A 15,329-nucleotide genomic window follows, 5' to 3' on the forward strand; every position below is an offset into this window, starting at 1 on the left:
GTGGCGGGAGGCAGAGCATCTCAGGAGCTGACAGCGCCCTGGCAGGCCGTGCTTGCTTGAGACTGGGGCTTGGAGGAGCAGACTCTTGGAGGAAGCCAAGGCAGGAAGTGAGGCTGCTGTATTCCCACCCTCCATTCTCCTCCTGGAAGCTAAGGGTGTGGTGAGGAGACCTCTCTGCAGCCGGTGCCTGAGAAGGATGTGAGGTGTCAGAGTCCAGGAGTCTCCTGCCCACCAGGATCAGGCCGGGACTTGGGCCAGATGCCTTCAGGGGCCCCGCCTCTAGGACCTGGGTGGCTGGTCAGACCCTTTCACCCCGCTCTCTGGAGGTGGCTCAGTGCTATTGTTTACCCGTCTGGGACATGCAGTCCCTCGTGGTCCTACTTTGTAGATGGAGGACGGGCTCCCTGTTGCACGGCTCATTTCCTGCCTTTAAGCCTCTTCTTGCCTGTGATTGGGGCTGGGGGCGGGCAGGGGCGGCCCCCCGTGCAGCTGCAGGCCTGGGGAGCAGGGACTGGACCGTACTGATTAGCAGGGAACGGGAAGCAGGCAGCACCCTGCTCCCCTTCAGGAAGGCTCTGGAGGGTGGGGCTGCACCTCGCAACAGGAAAGTAGACCTGCGGAAGGACTTCACAAGTGACACCAACGTGAACCACTCCTCAGTGCCCCGGGCACCTGCTGTACACCAGGCACTGAGCTTCTGCTCTGAGAGGTTGGGGTGAACTTGTGTGGGGATTGGCTAAGAATCCAGCCCCCTCCCACTCCCCCACGCCCTTTCCATTAGAACAATAGTGCCTTTCTTCCTTCATCATCACCTAGGTGGCCCATGTGTCTGGAGCCCCTCCGCTAAGAGGAGGCCCTGCTTCAGCCACAGGTGCGGTTCCCCAGGTTTGCTTGGGACTGAGGGGTGTTCTGGGATGCAGGACTTCCGGTGCAAAACCTGGTAAGTCCGGAAGGTTGGCCACCCTAGATGTCTGTGCTGGGCCTTGAAAGCTCTCCTGTTTGGTGGGGTGGTGGCGGGGGGGGTGGGCAGGCTTGTAAATGGGCAGTTACAGCAAAGCGAGTGTACACTACAGGTGACCCCCGGGGGGGGAGGGGGAAGGCTCCCTGGCAGAGGTTTGTCTAGACTGAGTCGTGTGACGAGGAAATACAAGCCTCTGGAGCAAAGTGAACACGACAGGCAGGTGTGGGAGCGGAGCCGAGGGGCAGCAGGCTGTGGGGCTCCAGGGGTCTGTTTCTTTCTCTGGGTCCTGCAGACTCGCAGGATGTATGTAACCCCCAGGCCAGCCTGCGACCCTCCCCTGAGCTGCGCCCACTGTGTGGGCCCTGTCTGGGCTGCCCAGGTTTTCGTGTGCTTGACCCTGGGAAAGGCTGACCTGGAATCTCCCAGTGAGAGAGAGACTGATTCAGAGAAGCCCCTTGTGGGGCTGCGGGGCTAGCAGTGGGGGGGAGGGCGGGGGACAGGGGTAGGAGGGACCTTTGATGTGCAGAGAATGGGGCAGACTGCCCAGGAGTGGGGAGCCTGAGGTCCTGAGGGAAAGCTGCTTCGATGGGAGTGAGGCAAGGAGCAGGGAGCAGGGAAAGCAGTGGTTCTGGAATGTTCCCAGGGTCCTGAAGTTGGAGACCTTGCCCACTCTGCAGAGACAGGGCCCTAAGGAGTGGAATCCTAGCCCAGACACTGCTGAGTGATGCAGGAAGTGGGTGGTGCGTGAGCAAGTCCTCTCTTGGGTGTCCTGAGCACTTCTAACTGTTTGTTGGGGGGCAAAGTGTCCCAGTGCGGACTACCTCGGCCACCTGGAAACCGTGGCCGGAATTCCGGGCCAGAGTCCTGTTTGATGAATCCAGGCCCAGCAGTCTTAGATGGCCGTCGAGCTCCCAGCTTCCTGGGTGGGGCCCAGGAGCTCACTGTTAGACCCTCTGGTCTGGACACACCAAAGAATAAAGCAGCAGTCACACCCGGTCCTCTGCAAGGAGGGGTTCTCCCTGAGGGGACGGGGGCAGGCAAGAGGTGGCTTTTCTCAAAGTACATCTGGGCCCATCTGTACCTCAGTCTCCCAGGAGCTCATTAAAAATGCAGTTCGCAGGCCGTGTGCTAGAAATACCTGGGGCCCAGGAATCAGCATTCTGAACCCTCTAGGAGATTCTGCTGCTTAATATACAAATGCTCTTGGGGGTGGCTGCCATTTATTTTAACAAAAGACAAAGTTTTGTGTCAAAGAAAGTCATCCTGCTATAAAATCTCCAGGAACCTGTAATGCAGGGTCTGTCAACCCCAGCACGACTGACACCTGGGACCCCACGATCGTTTGTCCTGGACGGCGGTCCCCTGCGCTGCGGGATGTTTAGCAACATCCCGGACACTAGACCCCAGCAGTATTACTCTATAGTCGTGACAACCAACAATGGGACAGTATGTCTAGACGTTGCCAAATGGCCATTACACGGGAAAATCCCCCCTCAGAAGGGATTTCCTTATGAAATCTGACCCGAGTCCGGTGTGTTGGATGTCCTTCACCGCCCTCGGGGTGACCTCCAGGCCAGGCTCTGCCCACGCTGAACCTCAGCCCCTCCTCACCGCTTTCCCGCTACAGATGCGCCTGAAGCCAGTTCACACCGCCTCTCTCGCTCCTGGTTGTGGTGGAAAGCCAGTCCCTTTAGTATCTCCCTTTCCCTTTCTCCACCCCTCCACCTACACGTAGGGGCTCTGCCGCACCAGCTCGTGGGCGCCCCCTGCTGTCGGGCCCCTTGCAGGCGCGCAGTCGGGGGTGGGGTGGGGTGGGGGGAGACTTACAGCAGGTGGAGGGCACAGGCCCCACCCCTATAAGCAGCGCCCATGCGGCCCAAAGAGAAGGGCATATGGGGAAGAATTTTCCTTTTGTAAAAATAAGTTTATTTCTGTGCTTATTCTAAAGCAAACATAGTTCCAGTAGGAAATTGGGCAAGTATAGAAAAATACAAAGAAATAAAAGTCACTTGTAATTGAACCACCCAGAGGGCCATGTCCACCCTTACCAGGCTGTCTGACCACCCCAGCTGGTGTGCGGGCAGGTCGCCCAGTGGACAGAGCACTTGACCACAGACAACAGAATGCATTCAGCGTTCCAGGCTAAACGTCTGCTTTATTCAGACCTGGGTGGCCAGAGACCCAGGCGGCCTACTCTGCAGATTTCGCCCAGAGCGTCTCCTGGCCGCACCCTCCCAAGGGCCTGCTCCTACAGGCAGAACGTCAGAACTCGTCCTTGAGGTCAAAATGGGGCTGGTCCTCGGGCTTGAAGTCCAGGTTGGGGCTGCCGTCCTCTTTGAGAATTCTCCGGGCCGTGTAGCCGACGATGGGGTACTTGGCTTTGTACACCTTGGCGAAGACATCGTCCAGGGACTTCAGCTCCTCGGCCGTGAGGCCCGTCTGGAGAGAAAAACGCAAGAAACACGGCGAGGGGGATGGGGAGAGGATGAGGGAACTGTGCCTGGCACAGCCTCTCGCTTGCCCTGCCCTACTATCTGCACACCCCTAGTGCAAGGGAAAAATACATCTCAGCAAACCAAATAACGGACAATTGACTTTTTAAGAAGCAATCCTGTGGGGTGGGGTGGGGAGGGGAGGATGGAGGGCAATGACCATTGTGTTTGCTGTCTGACCGCTGCAGGGGGTTCAGACTCCAGAGAACACCCAGCTGGGGACGGACGGGGGTGCACTGATTAGCTCCACCGCTCTCTGCGCTCCTCCCATTACAGAGCTCTACACCCTCCTCCCCCTTAATTTCTTAATTTGTCGCTGTAATGTTGCGGCTTAAGAGCTGACTCATCTGAACACAGCCGGGGTGAATGCCAGCCTTTCTGTTGGGATTACACAGGCACTGGCATGGCTTTAGTCACTGCTTATTTCTCCCTCACAGGAATACGAGCGCTGGGGAGACTCGGCCTCTCGGTCCCGTTCATCCCTGGAGCTACCGAGAGTGGCCAAGGGAGCGGGTCTCGAGGACTATGACAGATCTGTAGGAGGCAGGGGTGGCAGGTGCAGACTGGGAGGGGGACAGAGCTGCTCAAGCAGGTTGGGACCAAACTGTGAAGCTCACTGAATTGGATCACAAGTTCACAAGAGTTCGGACTTGACTCTGGGGAACCAGGGAAGGTTCCTGACTAGGAGTGGCACAGGAGGCTTTCTGTTCCGAGAAAACAGCTGGCCGCCTTGCCAAGTGGACTGGAATGTTACGAGGCTAGTGAGGAAGCCTCGCTACTGCCCAGAGGTCAAAAAGGCCAGGGCCACATGGGGTGGGAAACGTCTGACAAAGGCACATGATCTGGCTCACGGTGTCATGGGTGAGGTCTGCAGGATCCAGCGACATCTTGGCCACCCCTCTGGTGGCGTCCTTCCCGGCCAGGGCATTGTAGGGGGCTCCTCGCCCATAAAACTCTGCAGTGGGAGGGAGGAATGGGGTGTGAGTGTGGACGGGCACGCAGAGCAGCCAGGAGCCTGGACGGGGGGGGGGGGGGTTGCTGAGATCCCGCCAGGCCCTGAAAGAGGCTCCGGACCCGAGGAGAGGAGGGCAGAGGAGACCCAAAGTTCGACTGGGGTTGGATCCCACTAATCCAGAATATGGAGTAAGTCGCACACGCTGGGCTGAGAGGTGATTTATTTTTTAATCCCTTAAAAATATTTAAAATCCAAACAAGAAAAATGTTTAGTTTTCTTAAATGTTGTCAGGAGCTAAGTTTGTTTCCCTTCACTGTCTCTTGTTTGGTACCAGACAGCGATCCACTGTACAACCTCCTCCGCGTCATTCGTCGTTACAGGTTGGGGAACCATGGGACAGCGTTCAAATGTTCTGTAACGTTCTGTGACCCCAACTCTTTGTACCCTTTTCCCTCTCACTGCTTCTTCGGCGAGGGTCCATTCTCCAGTCTGAATGTGACTCCATAGGAAACAGGAGCCACGGAAGGCTCTGGCGCAGGAGCAAGACTTCATGAGGGAGAACTGCCGGAGCACAGCACGGACTCAGGCTGTTCACTCCACCCTGGCGGAGGGCTTGCCCGGAGCTCCCCACTCCCCTCCCCCTCCAGGGCCCACCCTGGCTGCCCAGCTCCCCGGAAATAAGGGTGCGGCCAGCCAGGCCACTTACCCTTCCCGGCAGTGACGTCGAACACCACGCCCTTCACGGCCAGGTATATGGGCCGATCTTCCTGGAAAGCAGGAGAGAAGCCGTGAGGAGGGGGAGGAGAGCCGGGCTTTCCCGGCTAAGTCGGCGAACTCTCCTCCCACCGGGCCGGTGCGCGAGCGGCCTTCCTCCGGGCCGCCCTCGCGAGCTCGCCGGGCGCACAGCCGGGCGCACAGCCTCACGCAAATCTGGGAAAGTCAAACGCCGTGGCAGCCCACGGCTATACTGTCCTTTAAACAACAACAACAACAACAACAACAACAACAACAAATCAAGAACTGAAGCAACTCTATGTAGATAAAAATTCAAAGGAAGGTTAAATGATTATTTGTCGTTGCACATTTTCCTTCCTTTTCATTGATGTACATACAGGGATAGAGTCAGGGTAAATGATCTATTTTATATTTTGCTTCTTCTCAGCAACATCACTGCGTGGAGACACTTGCATGCATAGAAACAACCGAAAAGCCTGGCTGTCGCGTACACAGCTGTGTTTTCTGTCAGCGATACCGCGTGCCTGTTCGTTTAGCTGTTCTGCTCTTTGGGGCATTCAGGTTGTTTCCAACTTCTTCCAACTATAAACAGCAGCATTTGGGATATCTTTCTGAAGTTACTTTCTAATTTGGTGAGTTACTTCCTTGAGGTCTGCTTCAACGTGTGGACTTCCTGGGCCAAGGTATATGAACAAGGTAATCACCTTTTGTGTTTTACCAATTTGTCCCTTAAAAAAACAATTTACCGTGCTAGAAAAATACAAGCAATGCTGTTTCCCCACCGTTCTAAGGAATTTTATACTTTATTTTTTGCTAGTTTCTTGGGTGTACAACGCCACCTTACTTCTTCCCGAAAGAGGGTGACACAAGGGCAGATGGCATGTGGCATGGATTTTCTGACGTCCGTGCAGTCGGGCTCAGGTCGGGTGACTGGCAGTTCTAGGACACCCGGGACCTGGCCCGGGCCTAGGGCATCCAGGTTCGGGGACGCCCGCCAGGGGGCTCACAGGCCAGGGGAGGGTGGGAGTCACAGCTGGGTGTGTAAGAACTTCAGAATCTCCCAGAACACGCAGCTTGACCTTCTCTGGGGTGGACCTTCGGGTTCTTGCCCTCATGGAGCTTAAGGTCAAATGTTTTCAGGACCACGTTTAACAGAGAATCCGGGACTCAGAGAAGTTAAGCAATCACATGAAGGGAGCAGATCTCACTGTCAAATAACTTCTCAGGCCTCTGTTTCTTTCTGGGCTGGGTGGGGACAACACCCGCCGACCTCACAGAGGCTGAGGGGAACCGCGTAGGGGAACGGGCGCAGCCCGCCCTGCACCCCGCAAATGGGCGGGGCTGTGGTTCCCTCCTCAGCTCCTACAGACAGACCCCGCGCTGCCGTTCACATGGCGGGCGCCTGCCCTCCCTCTCTTACTTTCAATGGCACGACTCAACAGGCTGGCAGGCTGCATTTTTCTCCGGGGTGCTTTACTGCCTTTCCTCCACTGTGACTATTTGTTCTTCAACTCCAATTGCTCGTCAAGTGGGCTTATGATGTATTTGCCCAGCGTCGCGGGGCCGGGTAAGGGAGAGCAGGTTCTGGAGCCTGGAGCCTCGGAGCCCAAGCCCAAGCCGCAGCCCACTCCCTGATCTGCCTCACCAAAGGGGACCTGACCTGGGTGGGGTGCGTGTGTCCTGGGAAGCTCATCCGAAAGACCCGGGACCACGAAGAAAGACACCGGGACCCAGGAGGAAGGGGCTGCAGAACCACCTGCTCAATGAGGGCAGGTTCTGCCTCTCCTCTGGGTCTCAGGCTTCTCTTACCAGCTGGCCCTCCTCCCGGCCTGTGGTCAGGCAGGGCCACGACAAGGGGACGGAGGAGCAGGGGCAGAGGAAGGAAGGCTTCTCCCACAGCGGGGAGAAGGAGGCCGGGAGCCTGGGTGCGGGCTCGGGCCCTGCACCGGGACCAGAGACAGAGCAGGAGCTCCTTGCTGAGGACTCTTCTCCTCCCGGGGAGGGGGGGGCGCTGCCGTGGGCGTTTCCTCCACAGAACCGGCTGGGCCCCCCAAGGGGCTAAGGCCGGGTTTGGGTTTTGGCTTTTTTAAACTGCAATGGGCACCAGTAACCTGTCAGTGGATCATGGAATCAATGCACTGATTTATCAACAGATTTTTTAAAAATGAAAAACATTTAAAATAGAGCAGAAGTAGAAAACGTCACACACAGTGCGAGTGGCCACTGCTGCGGGGAACTTCGTGGAACTGCGGCCCGGCGCCGTGTGCGCGCTGGGCCGGGACGCCCGGCCGGATGTCTGCACGCCACCCGCCCGCTGTGCGGTTAGAAAGGGGGGTTCTCCTTCTCTTCAGCTGCCTCCCGCCTGTACTCTCTGTGTCTGTCCAGAAGGCTCCTTCGGGAGGGGTGCAGTCTACTCTTCACGACTGTTACGTTTTAGAAAACCAGGAGACAACGTGGTCCCACTCCCTGCTTGGCACAGGTTCCCAGGGGAGCTGGTGGCTGGGCCCAGGCAGCTTCTGGGAGGATGGGCTCTGAAGAGGCACCAAGGATGCTGGACTTTCAGCAGGTATTCCGAGGGCTCATTTATGTCAGAAGGACAACAATAGCTATTTTCATACTCCCGTGTGTGAGAGACCCAAGGAGCCACGCTGTGGATACTCTGAGGACCTAAAAGTTCCCAATGGAGGAAACTGGGTCAGCGCCTCGTGCAGAAGGCCCAGAACACTCCACGGCTCTGTGAAAGGCGCAGCAGCCAGGACCCCCATCTTTCAGGATACACAGTCCGCAGCTGCCACTGGAGACACGACATATCCCCACGTGGGTGCCCGAGCTCCGTGCACAAACCACACAGCAGAACGCGGGACAGCGCAGGCGGGCCTGTCTGCCTCGGCTCTCATCCCAAAAGGCCACGGTTAATACTCGGGTTTCTCTTCGGATCATGTAAATCTTTCGCCTTTTACAAAAAGTCTACATTAGAAGCAAGACATTCGTCACGAGATGTTTCAGAAAGCCCTGGTGTACAGGTCCACAATCCCACAGCAGAAACTCTTGGGGGTTGGCTACGTTGTGGAATCCAGAATTTGTCAGATTTCAGAAAGGTATTAGGGGCATATGCCACGCCACCTGCAGCAGGTCCGGGGCAGCACCCCACAGTCAGTCACCTCGATGCCCCCGCCGTGAAGCATGAGCTCACGCACTCACGCTAAGCAGGACGAATGGAGACCACAAACAGACCGGCGTCGGCCCCGACCAGGTCCCACCACCAGCGGAGTTCAGGTCAGCCCAGCTCTGCTGTCAAATAACTTGTTGGAAAAAACGTTCTGGTTTTCAAGCTTATGCAATTTCTAAATTGCATAAAAGGACGGTGGACCTGCTAGACTGCCTCGTGCAGAGGCAGTATAACTTAATATTTACTAGCTTCATAATAAGCCAGTAAAAATAACAGCAGGGAAGACTTATGCAGGCTTCCTATGCCAAGACCACACCAGACCTACGCTAAGCACTTTGCCCATCACCATCTCACTTAATTCTCACAAACACCCCACACAGAGTGGGGAGTCTTTTTCTAACTATTGCAATGGTCAGTTTGACTTGTCAGTGCGGACCAGCTACAGTGACCGGTTATTCAACCAAGCACGCCCAGCAGGGCTGCTGTGAGGGTACTTTGTGGGTGTGATTCACTTCAACAATCAGCTGACTCCGTGTAAGGGAGACTGTCCTGCTCACAGCAGTTGAAAGGCCTGAAGAGTGGAGTCGAGGTTTTCCTAAGAAAGAAGAAATTCATTCCACCGGTGGGCTGCAGCACCAGCTCCTGCTCGGGGTTCCCGCTCGCCCTTCCTGCGGCCTGCCCCACGGACTTCAGACGTGCTGGGATCACACAACCCAGCTTTGACGCCCCTCCTCCCTTCCTCTTCCTCTCTCTGCCTACAGGCATCCCACGGGCCCCAAACCCCACACATTCTTCCCTTACCCTCTTTCCATCTCAAGCACCCCCTCCCCTCCCCTCAGTTAATCAGCCATCAATCACATCCGCTTAAACAACCAAAGACCTTCCCTCCGTCCCCCACTGCAGTCCCTGGAACTGCCGCTGCTGGCACCCTCCACACTGAACTCTGGACTCTCTCTCTCTCTTCCCTTGGGTTCTGTGCTGGGGGCCCCCGAGGGGACCCCCAGGTTTGGAGAGTCACTAGAAGGGCTCCGGACTCAGTGTAAGGTGGTAGTCAGAGCAGGATTTGCTCCAGTGACTAGTGAGGACACGCGGCCTGTCACCAGGGACATGGTGACATGGAGCCTAGAACAGCGATTTCCAACCTTTGCATCTCATGGCACACATCCACTGGTTACTAAAATTCTGCGGCACACCAACAATTATAATTTTTGCCAATTTGATGAAAAAAATAGGTCTGATTTTGATTCATTCACACCAGATGGCTATTGTTGTGCTGGCTGTTGTCATTTTTTTTACTTGACAATCTAAGCAAAAAGAGGTCAGTGCCCGATTAAACAGTTAGGTGTTGCATGTTTTGAAAATTCTTGCCGCACGCCCGTGGAAAATCACTGGTCCAGAAGGATGTGTGCAGACTGCCGTGCACTCCCTCCCTCCCTCCTGTGGGGCTCACACGGGGCACATCCCTCCCCCGAAACAGACGCAGCAACTCGTGGGTCCTGTTTCTGCCCAGGGAAGCCCATGGGAGGCTCAAGCCCAAGGCTGTCACTGTGCTCCGGCCGGGCGGGCCCTCTCTGCCTGGCAGCTCCACGTGCAAACGCTGTTCTGAGGGAGAGCCCAGCCTGAGCCCCCCTCAGCCGTCAGAGAGGTGAGGATCACCCAGAAACCCCGGCACCAGCCGGGAGCCACCCCCGCTAGCAGGCCCTTCGAAGGACAGCGAGCCTGCTGAGTTCGCTCTTCTGCGCACAGATTCCATGGCTCCAGACCAGCGGTCCCCAACCTTTTTGGCACCAGGGACTGGTTTCGTGGAAGACAGTTTTTCCATGGACCCAAAGGCTGGGGGTGTGGGTGTGGGATGGTTTCAGGATGATTCAAGTGCTTCAAGTGTGGCCGGGTTCCTAACAGGTCATGGACAGTACTGGTCCATAGCCTGGGGGCTGGGGACTCTTGCTGTATACCTGCTGGTTCCCTGCTGTCCCCAAAGATAGTATCCATTAACGTCTAGCCACAATCCCTGTCTCCCTCCCTCTGCATTCCCATTAACTCAAGCTTCTTTTAACCCAACCTGTCTTTATAATGGTGCCCAAACTAGCATCACTGCCTAAGGGCCAGGTCTCCAGGTCCCCTTTCAAACCCAGCCTGTCTACGGCTACCTAACTTAGGGGTGAGAGAGCCCTGGCCAGAGGGTTTTAACAAAAGAATACTGGGTCCCTTCCTCATTCTACTACTAACTGGTGGCACTGAAACCAGAGGGCAGCCGAGACCAGGGCTCATGCCGCCGGCCACCACTCAGCCAAAAAGCAGAGACAGGGATTGGATTGTAAGTGCACTTTTGTTAATATCAGGGGTCAGCAATCTGAGAAGGTGGTGAGTAAAAAACCCTAACATCCACCTTCCTTTGAGCTTCTGGAAGCAAGTTTCTATAGGGGAAACATGGGAATTTGTGTGTGTGTGGGGAATTCCTAGGGGCAGCCAAAAGGGCAGTTTTGCAGCTTCTTCCCGAGCTCGCTCCCTCTGTTCTGGCGTCATCTCTCCACTCTCCCAGCATTCCTCTCCTCCTGTGGCCAGCGAAGCTCTGAGTTCTCGGCCTAGGGAGGAGCCGTTGGCTCTCAAGTGTCCTTGGTTAGGGAAGATAAGGTCTTGGGATTCGCTGCCGGGCTGTGAGTGGCTCAAACTGTTGACCTTTAGTTTTCTTGTCTCAGTTTTCCCATTCCACCTGTGCAGGAATTTTCCTACCTTCTTACCATCCTGTCTCAGCTTGCCTGAGCTCCCTCGTGTAAAAGCAGGAGGTCGGTTTTTATCAACTCTGAAATGCTATGGTACCATGATCTCCCCACCAAACTGGGGCCCCTTCCCTCCATGACCCTTCTGCTGTGCAGCTTCTAGTTCCCAAGCCTGGAAGCCACCTCACAGCGCCCCCTCAACCCAAATGGACAGGTGATTGTCAGGTGTTTCCTAGACACCTCCAAACTACTGACTGATGTGGGTGTGTTGGGGAAAATCTGTCTTTCCCCTCCGATCTCGCCCTCTGCCCCTCCCAGTTCCTGCTGTGTCCCGAGGGCACAGGTAGGAAAGGCGGGTTTGAGCATCAGCTGCAGACGAGGCCTGGGGTAGAGGGGCAGGGAAACGAGGTGTAGGGAAAGCCTGGATCACCCATGCGCGAGCCCCAACTCCCGCCCCACCCAGGAACAGGCTTTGCTTCCCTGCCTCCCTCCCCTGCCACACCCCCAAAGAGGAGGCAGCAGTGTCTGCCCCCAGCTTCATGCAAACTTGCAACGAAAAAAGTTCTGAGGTTCCTTACAGACCACCATCCAGAATGTGTCTCAAGGGAGCAGCTGGAGGGAAGACAGAGGGAAGCGCGGGGTGGGGTCTTCGGGGTTGGTGAAGGGGGATGGATTCAGAGCGCCCTGACTGCTGAGGGCTACCCTTATGCCTGGGCGGCCATCCGGGCCTGGAGAGGACAGGCCCGGCCGTCCTGGCGCCCCGTTCAGAGCCCCGGGCTCCGGGAGGGGGCGCCCGACCCGACCCAGGCCTCCCCGCTCCGCGTGGGCGGCCTCTGGGTCCCGGGCTCCCTCCGTTCCAGAGCGCAGAGCCCCGGGTCCCTCGGCCCGCGCTCCCCCGCCTACCTCTTCCCCGCCGTAGCGGGCCAGCTCCTCCTCGGTGAAGAGCCGCACCGGGGGTCCCCGCTCGGCGGGGCGCGGCGCCTGCCCGGCCCGGACCGCGGGCGGCCCCGGAGCCAGCAGCGCCAGGGCCAGGGCCAGCGTGGCCAGCGGCCGCAGCAGCCGCCCAGGCGCGGGTCCCGCCATGCTGGCTGAGCGCTCTGAGCCGGGCTCCAGCGGCCGGGACCGGGAGCTCACGCCCCCGCCCGGAACCCCGCCCCGTGCGCCCGCAGCCAGGAGCTGGAGTCGTCCCGACCGCGCCGCGGGAAACCTGAACCAGGATCGCAACCCGGACTCCCAACTGCGGGCTGAGCACGTAGGTCACAGTAGTTCCTGGACTGGGTACACAGATGACACAGCCCAGCATTCCAGCACCTGGGAAGGCATACAGCGGTGAGCAAAAGTAGACTTGCCGTCGTTCTTACGGAAAATCGTACAATAATAAATCAAGTGAATAATAACACAAGAATAGACTCGTTCGCGTACTCACAACTGTAAACTACTTTTGCCCGCCCCCGTATTCTCGAACTAGGACCTCAACTTTATTATCCATGTGTAGCTCGGGCTGATTCTTTTCCTTCTTCCCAGTTGTGTTTAAATTTCGGGTCTCCAAGGAGATTTTTGGAAAGGGTGGGGCAAGGCACAGATATGTACTGAAATAATAATAACTAACATTTGTGCAAGGCTTCCTTCATGAACTTATTTAGCGTATACTTTCTGAAGTCCTTGGGGACGTCTCCCCGAACAGGGCTGATCCGAGTGGCGCTTACATTCTGTGGGCGAGATAAGAAGTAAGATACAGAAGTAGTATGTTGGATGGCAGCACTAGGAAAAACGAGGGAAAAAATGAAGCAGGGCAAAGAAACAGGGAGCATCCGTGTTGCAATTTTAAATGGGCTCGCCAGGGAAGGCCCCGCTGAGAAGGCAGTATTTGTATACAAACCTGAGGGAGGGGTGGGAGGCAGCCTGGAGAAGGATCTGTGGAGAGGGAAAGTCAAGTCACATGCATAGATGCTGAGGAAGGAGAGTGCTCTGCTAGATGGAGGAACAGCAAGGAGGGAAGACGGGTTGGAGATCAGGGGCTAAGAGAGTAAAGGGGGTGGAGGAGGGGAGTAGATTTCGTGGGGCCTCACATCTTATTTTTAAGACTTTGGCTTTTATGCTGAGCGAATGGAGCAGAGGAATTAGTTAAAGTGTTAACAGAATGACTCTAGCTGTTGTGTCGAGAGTAGATTGAAGCAGGGAGCTGCCACAACAGCCCAGGTGAGGGAGAATGGTAGCTCAGACCAGGGCGGTAGCAAGGGAGGTAGGGAGAAGTGGTAATTGTGGTACGTTTGAAGGTGTCGCTGATGGGATTTGCTGCCGGGTGAGACATGGGGCTCTGGAGGAGGAGAGACAGAGAGGAGTCAAGGTGACCCTGAGAGTGTTGGCCTGGACCACGGGAAGGATGCAGTTGCCACTTTCTGTGCAAGGAGTGATGGTAGGAGGAGCTGGTTTGGGAGGAGAAGACACTCAGAGACACGGACAAATCTACCGGTAAGGAGAAGCATTGAAGTGACAGTTGGCTATGAGTCTGGAATTGGGGGAAGAGTTCCAGGCTAGAGATATATTTTGGAATCATTGGCTTGTAGATTGTATTTGAAGCCACCGAATGAATGAGATTGTCAAGAAAGTGTGGATAGAGGGGGATAGAGGACCAAGGACTGAGTTCTCAACACCTTCCTGCATTTTGTCGTTGAGAGAACTGGCGAAGGAGACCCGTGCAGAGCTTGCTGTGTGCCAGACACCAGTTCAGCACTGCCACACCCATAGACTGGTGTCCTCCTCACTATGACTCTGTGAAGTGAACTATTATCCTCGCCCATTGAACAGACGATGCAACTGAAGTGCAGAGACTTTAAGTACCTTGCCCAAGGTCACACAGTAGGTGGCAGAGCCAAGACTCCAGCACAGGCCCTGTATCCCAGAGTCTGCCCCTAACCACTAGGCAAGGACCACCCTCAGTGCCTGCACCGACTTCTCTTATTCAACAGAATCAGCTTCTCCTGCAGAGTGACCTTAAACCCGTCTGTCCGCAAACCCCCTGAATCTCAATGTCCACATTAGTAACATTATAACAGACCGGCCTGCCTCCTTGGTAGGGTTGCATCCGAGCTACAAATGGAAATGGAGTCAAAAGGCTGTGTGAGCTGGGGCACGCAGTATCTATGTCACACTCTGTCACAGGAGCTCCAGGGTAGAGAGGCCCTTCTACACCCTTGAATAGAGAGTATCATCCCCTGCCTGATGCATCATGTTCCCTGATAACATCCCTGGCACACCCTGTGCTACTTCTCTGCTTGAGCCCTTTCTCTCTGCGCAGTTCTATTTGTTAGCAACTCCTCTGAGCCAAAAGAGACTCCCTATAATTTCTACTGATCAGATCTAGCTTTCTCCTCCCTGAGATGCTGGACAAGTCTGTAATTTAATGCTCACATGCCCTTGAATTCCTCCAGGCATCCTCCTGACCATCTCTGTCTACTCAAACCAGGTTTGTTTTTCCAAACAAATCAGTTTCCTGCAAGGAACACAGAAACCATTCTGAGTAAAATAGAGTGGCTGTAATGCAGGGAGCTGGTTACACACGTGATCGAAGAGGCTGAGAAGCAATCCGTAGGTTTGGAGCAGCGGGAAGATTAGCAACGTCCTGCCGGTGGAAGGATGACTGGGGATCTGGGTCACCTGGCTGAAGCTAGAACCACAGAAAGCCTTTGTGGCAGGGGCTGGAGCCAGAGAGGGAAGCTGCAGGGGCAGACAGCAAGGGAAAGAAAACCCTGGCCTCTCCCCTGACCTGCCCTCCTCCAGCCCCGCGACAGTGCTTCCTCTTGACTGAACCCCATGGAAACCCAGCCCCCAGGGCCGGTTCCTGCAACCCAGAGCAGAGAGCTGAGGACTGGACCTGAGAAAACAGCCCGGGGTCAGCACACGCCAGCCTCCACCATCTGGCCTCTCTCTAGCCCTCTGACTCTGTCTCCTACGTGGCCCTCCACCGGTCCCTTGCAGCCACTCTGCTTTCTGCTTGGGTTCCAGCCTGGGCCTTTGTACTGTACTGGTGCCTTTTGGGGGGGATGCAGGTCATCATGTGCTGGCTCCTTCTTATCCAAGTCTCAACTCGCAAGTCACTACCATTCTGAGGCCTCTGGAAGGGCGTGAGATAAATCAGCGCCTCTGCACACCTGCCCTGTCGCTCTCTATCATACATCACTACGTGAACTTGTCTCGAATGTGTATTCACATGACTATTGAAGGACCAACAAGTGTCAGACACTGTCGGTGGCACTGGGATACACCAATGCATCAAACACCTAAGAACCCGCCTTCG

The 15,329-nt window shown here is 55.9% G+C and overlaps 1 protein-coding gene across 1 annotated transcript; it reads right to left on the reverse strand.

Annotated features, from left to right (window-relative positions):
* Positions 1-2,864: 2,864 nt before the first annotated feature.
* On the reverse strand, positions 2,865-12,216 carry NENF (neudesin neurotrophic factor). Its single transcript, XM_045838757.1, has 4 exons — positions 11,936-12,216; positions 5,115-5,175; positions 4,305-4,408; positions 2,865-3,400 (listed from the first exon to the last, which is right to left on the reverse strand). The coding sequence occupies exons 1-4, from the start codon at positions 12,113-12,115 to the stop codon at positions 3,224-3,226; spliced, it is 522 nt and encodes a 173-aa protein (XP_045694713.1). The 5' UTR covers positions 12,116-12,216; the 3' UTR covers positions 2,865-3,223.
* Between the last annotated feature and the right edge of the window lie 3,113 nt (positions 12,217-15,329).

Source organism: Phyllostomus hastatus, unplaced genomic scaffold (genome assembly GCF_019186645.2).
Source record: "Phyllostomus hastatus isolate PE091 unplaced genomic scaffold, TTU_PhHast_1.1 phas_contig_283, whole genome shotgun sequence".
In the NCBI taxonomy this organism is placed as follows: domain Eukaryota; kingdom Metazoa; phylum Chordata; class Mammalia; order Chiroptera; family Phyllostomidae; genus Phyllostomus; species Phyllostomus hastatus.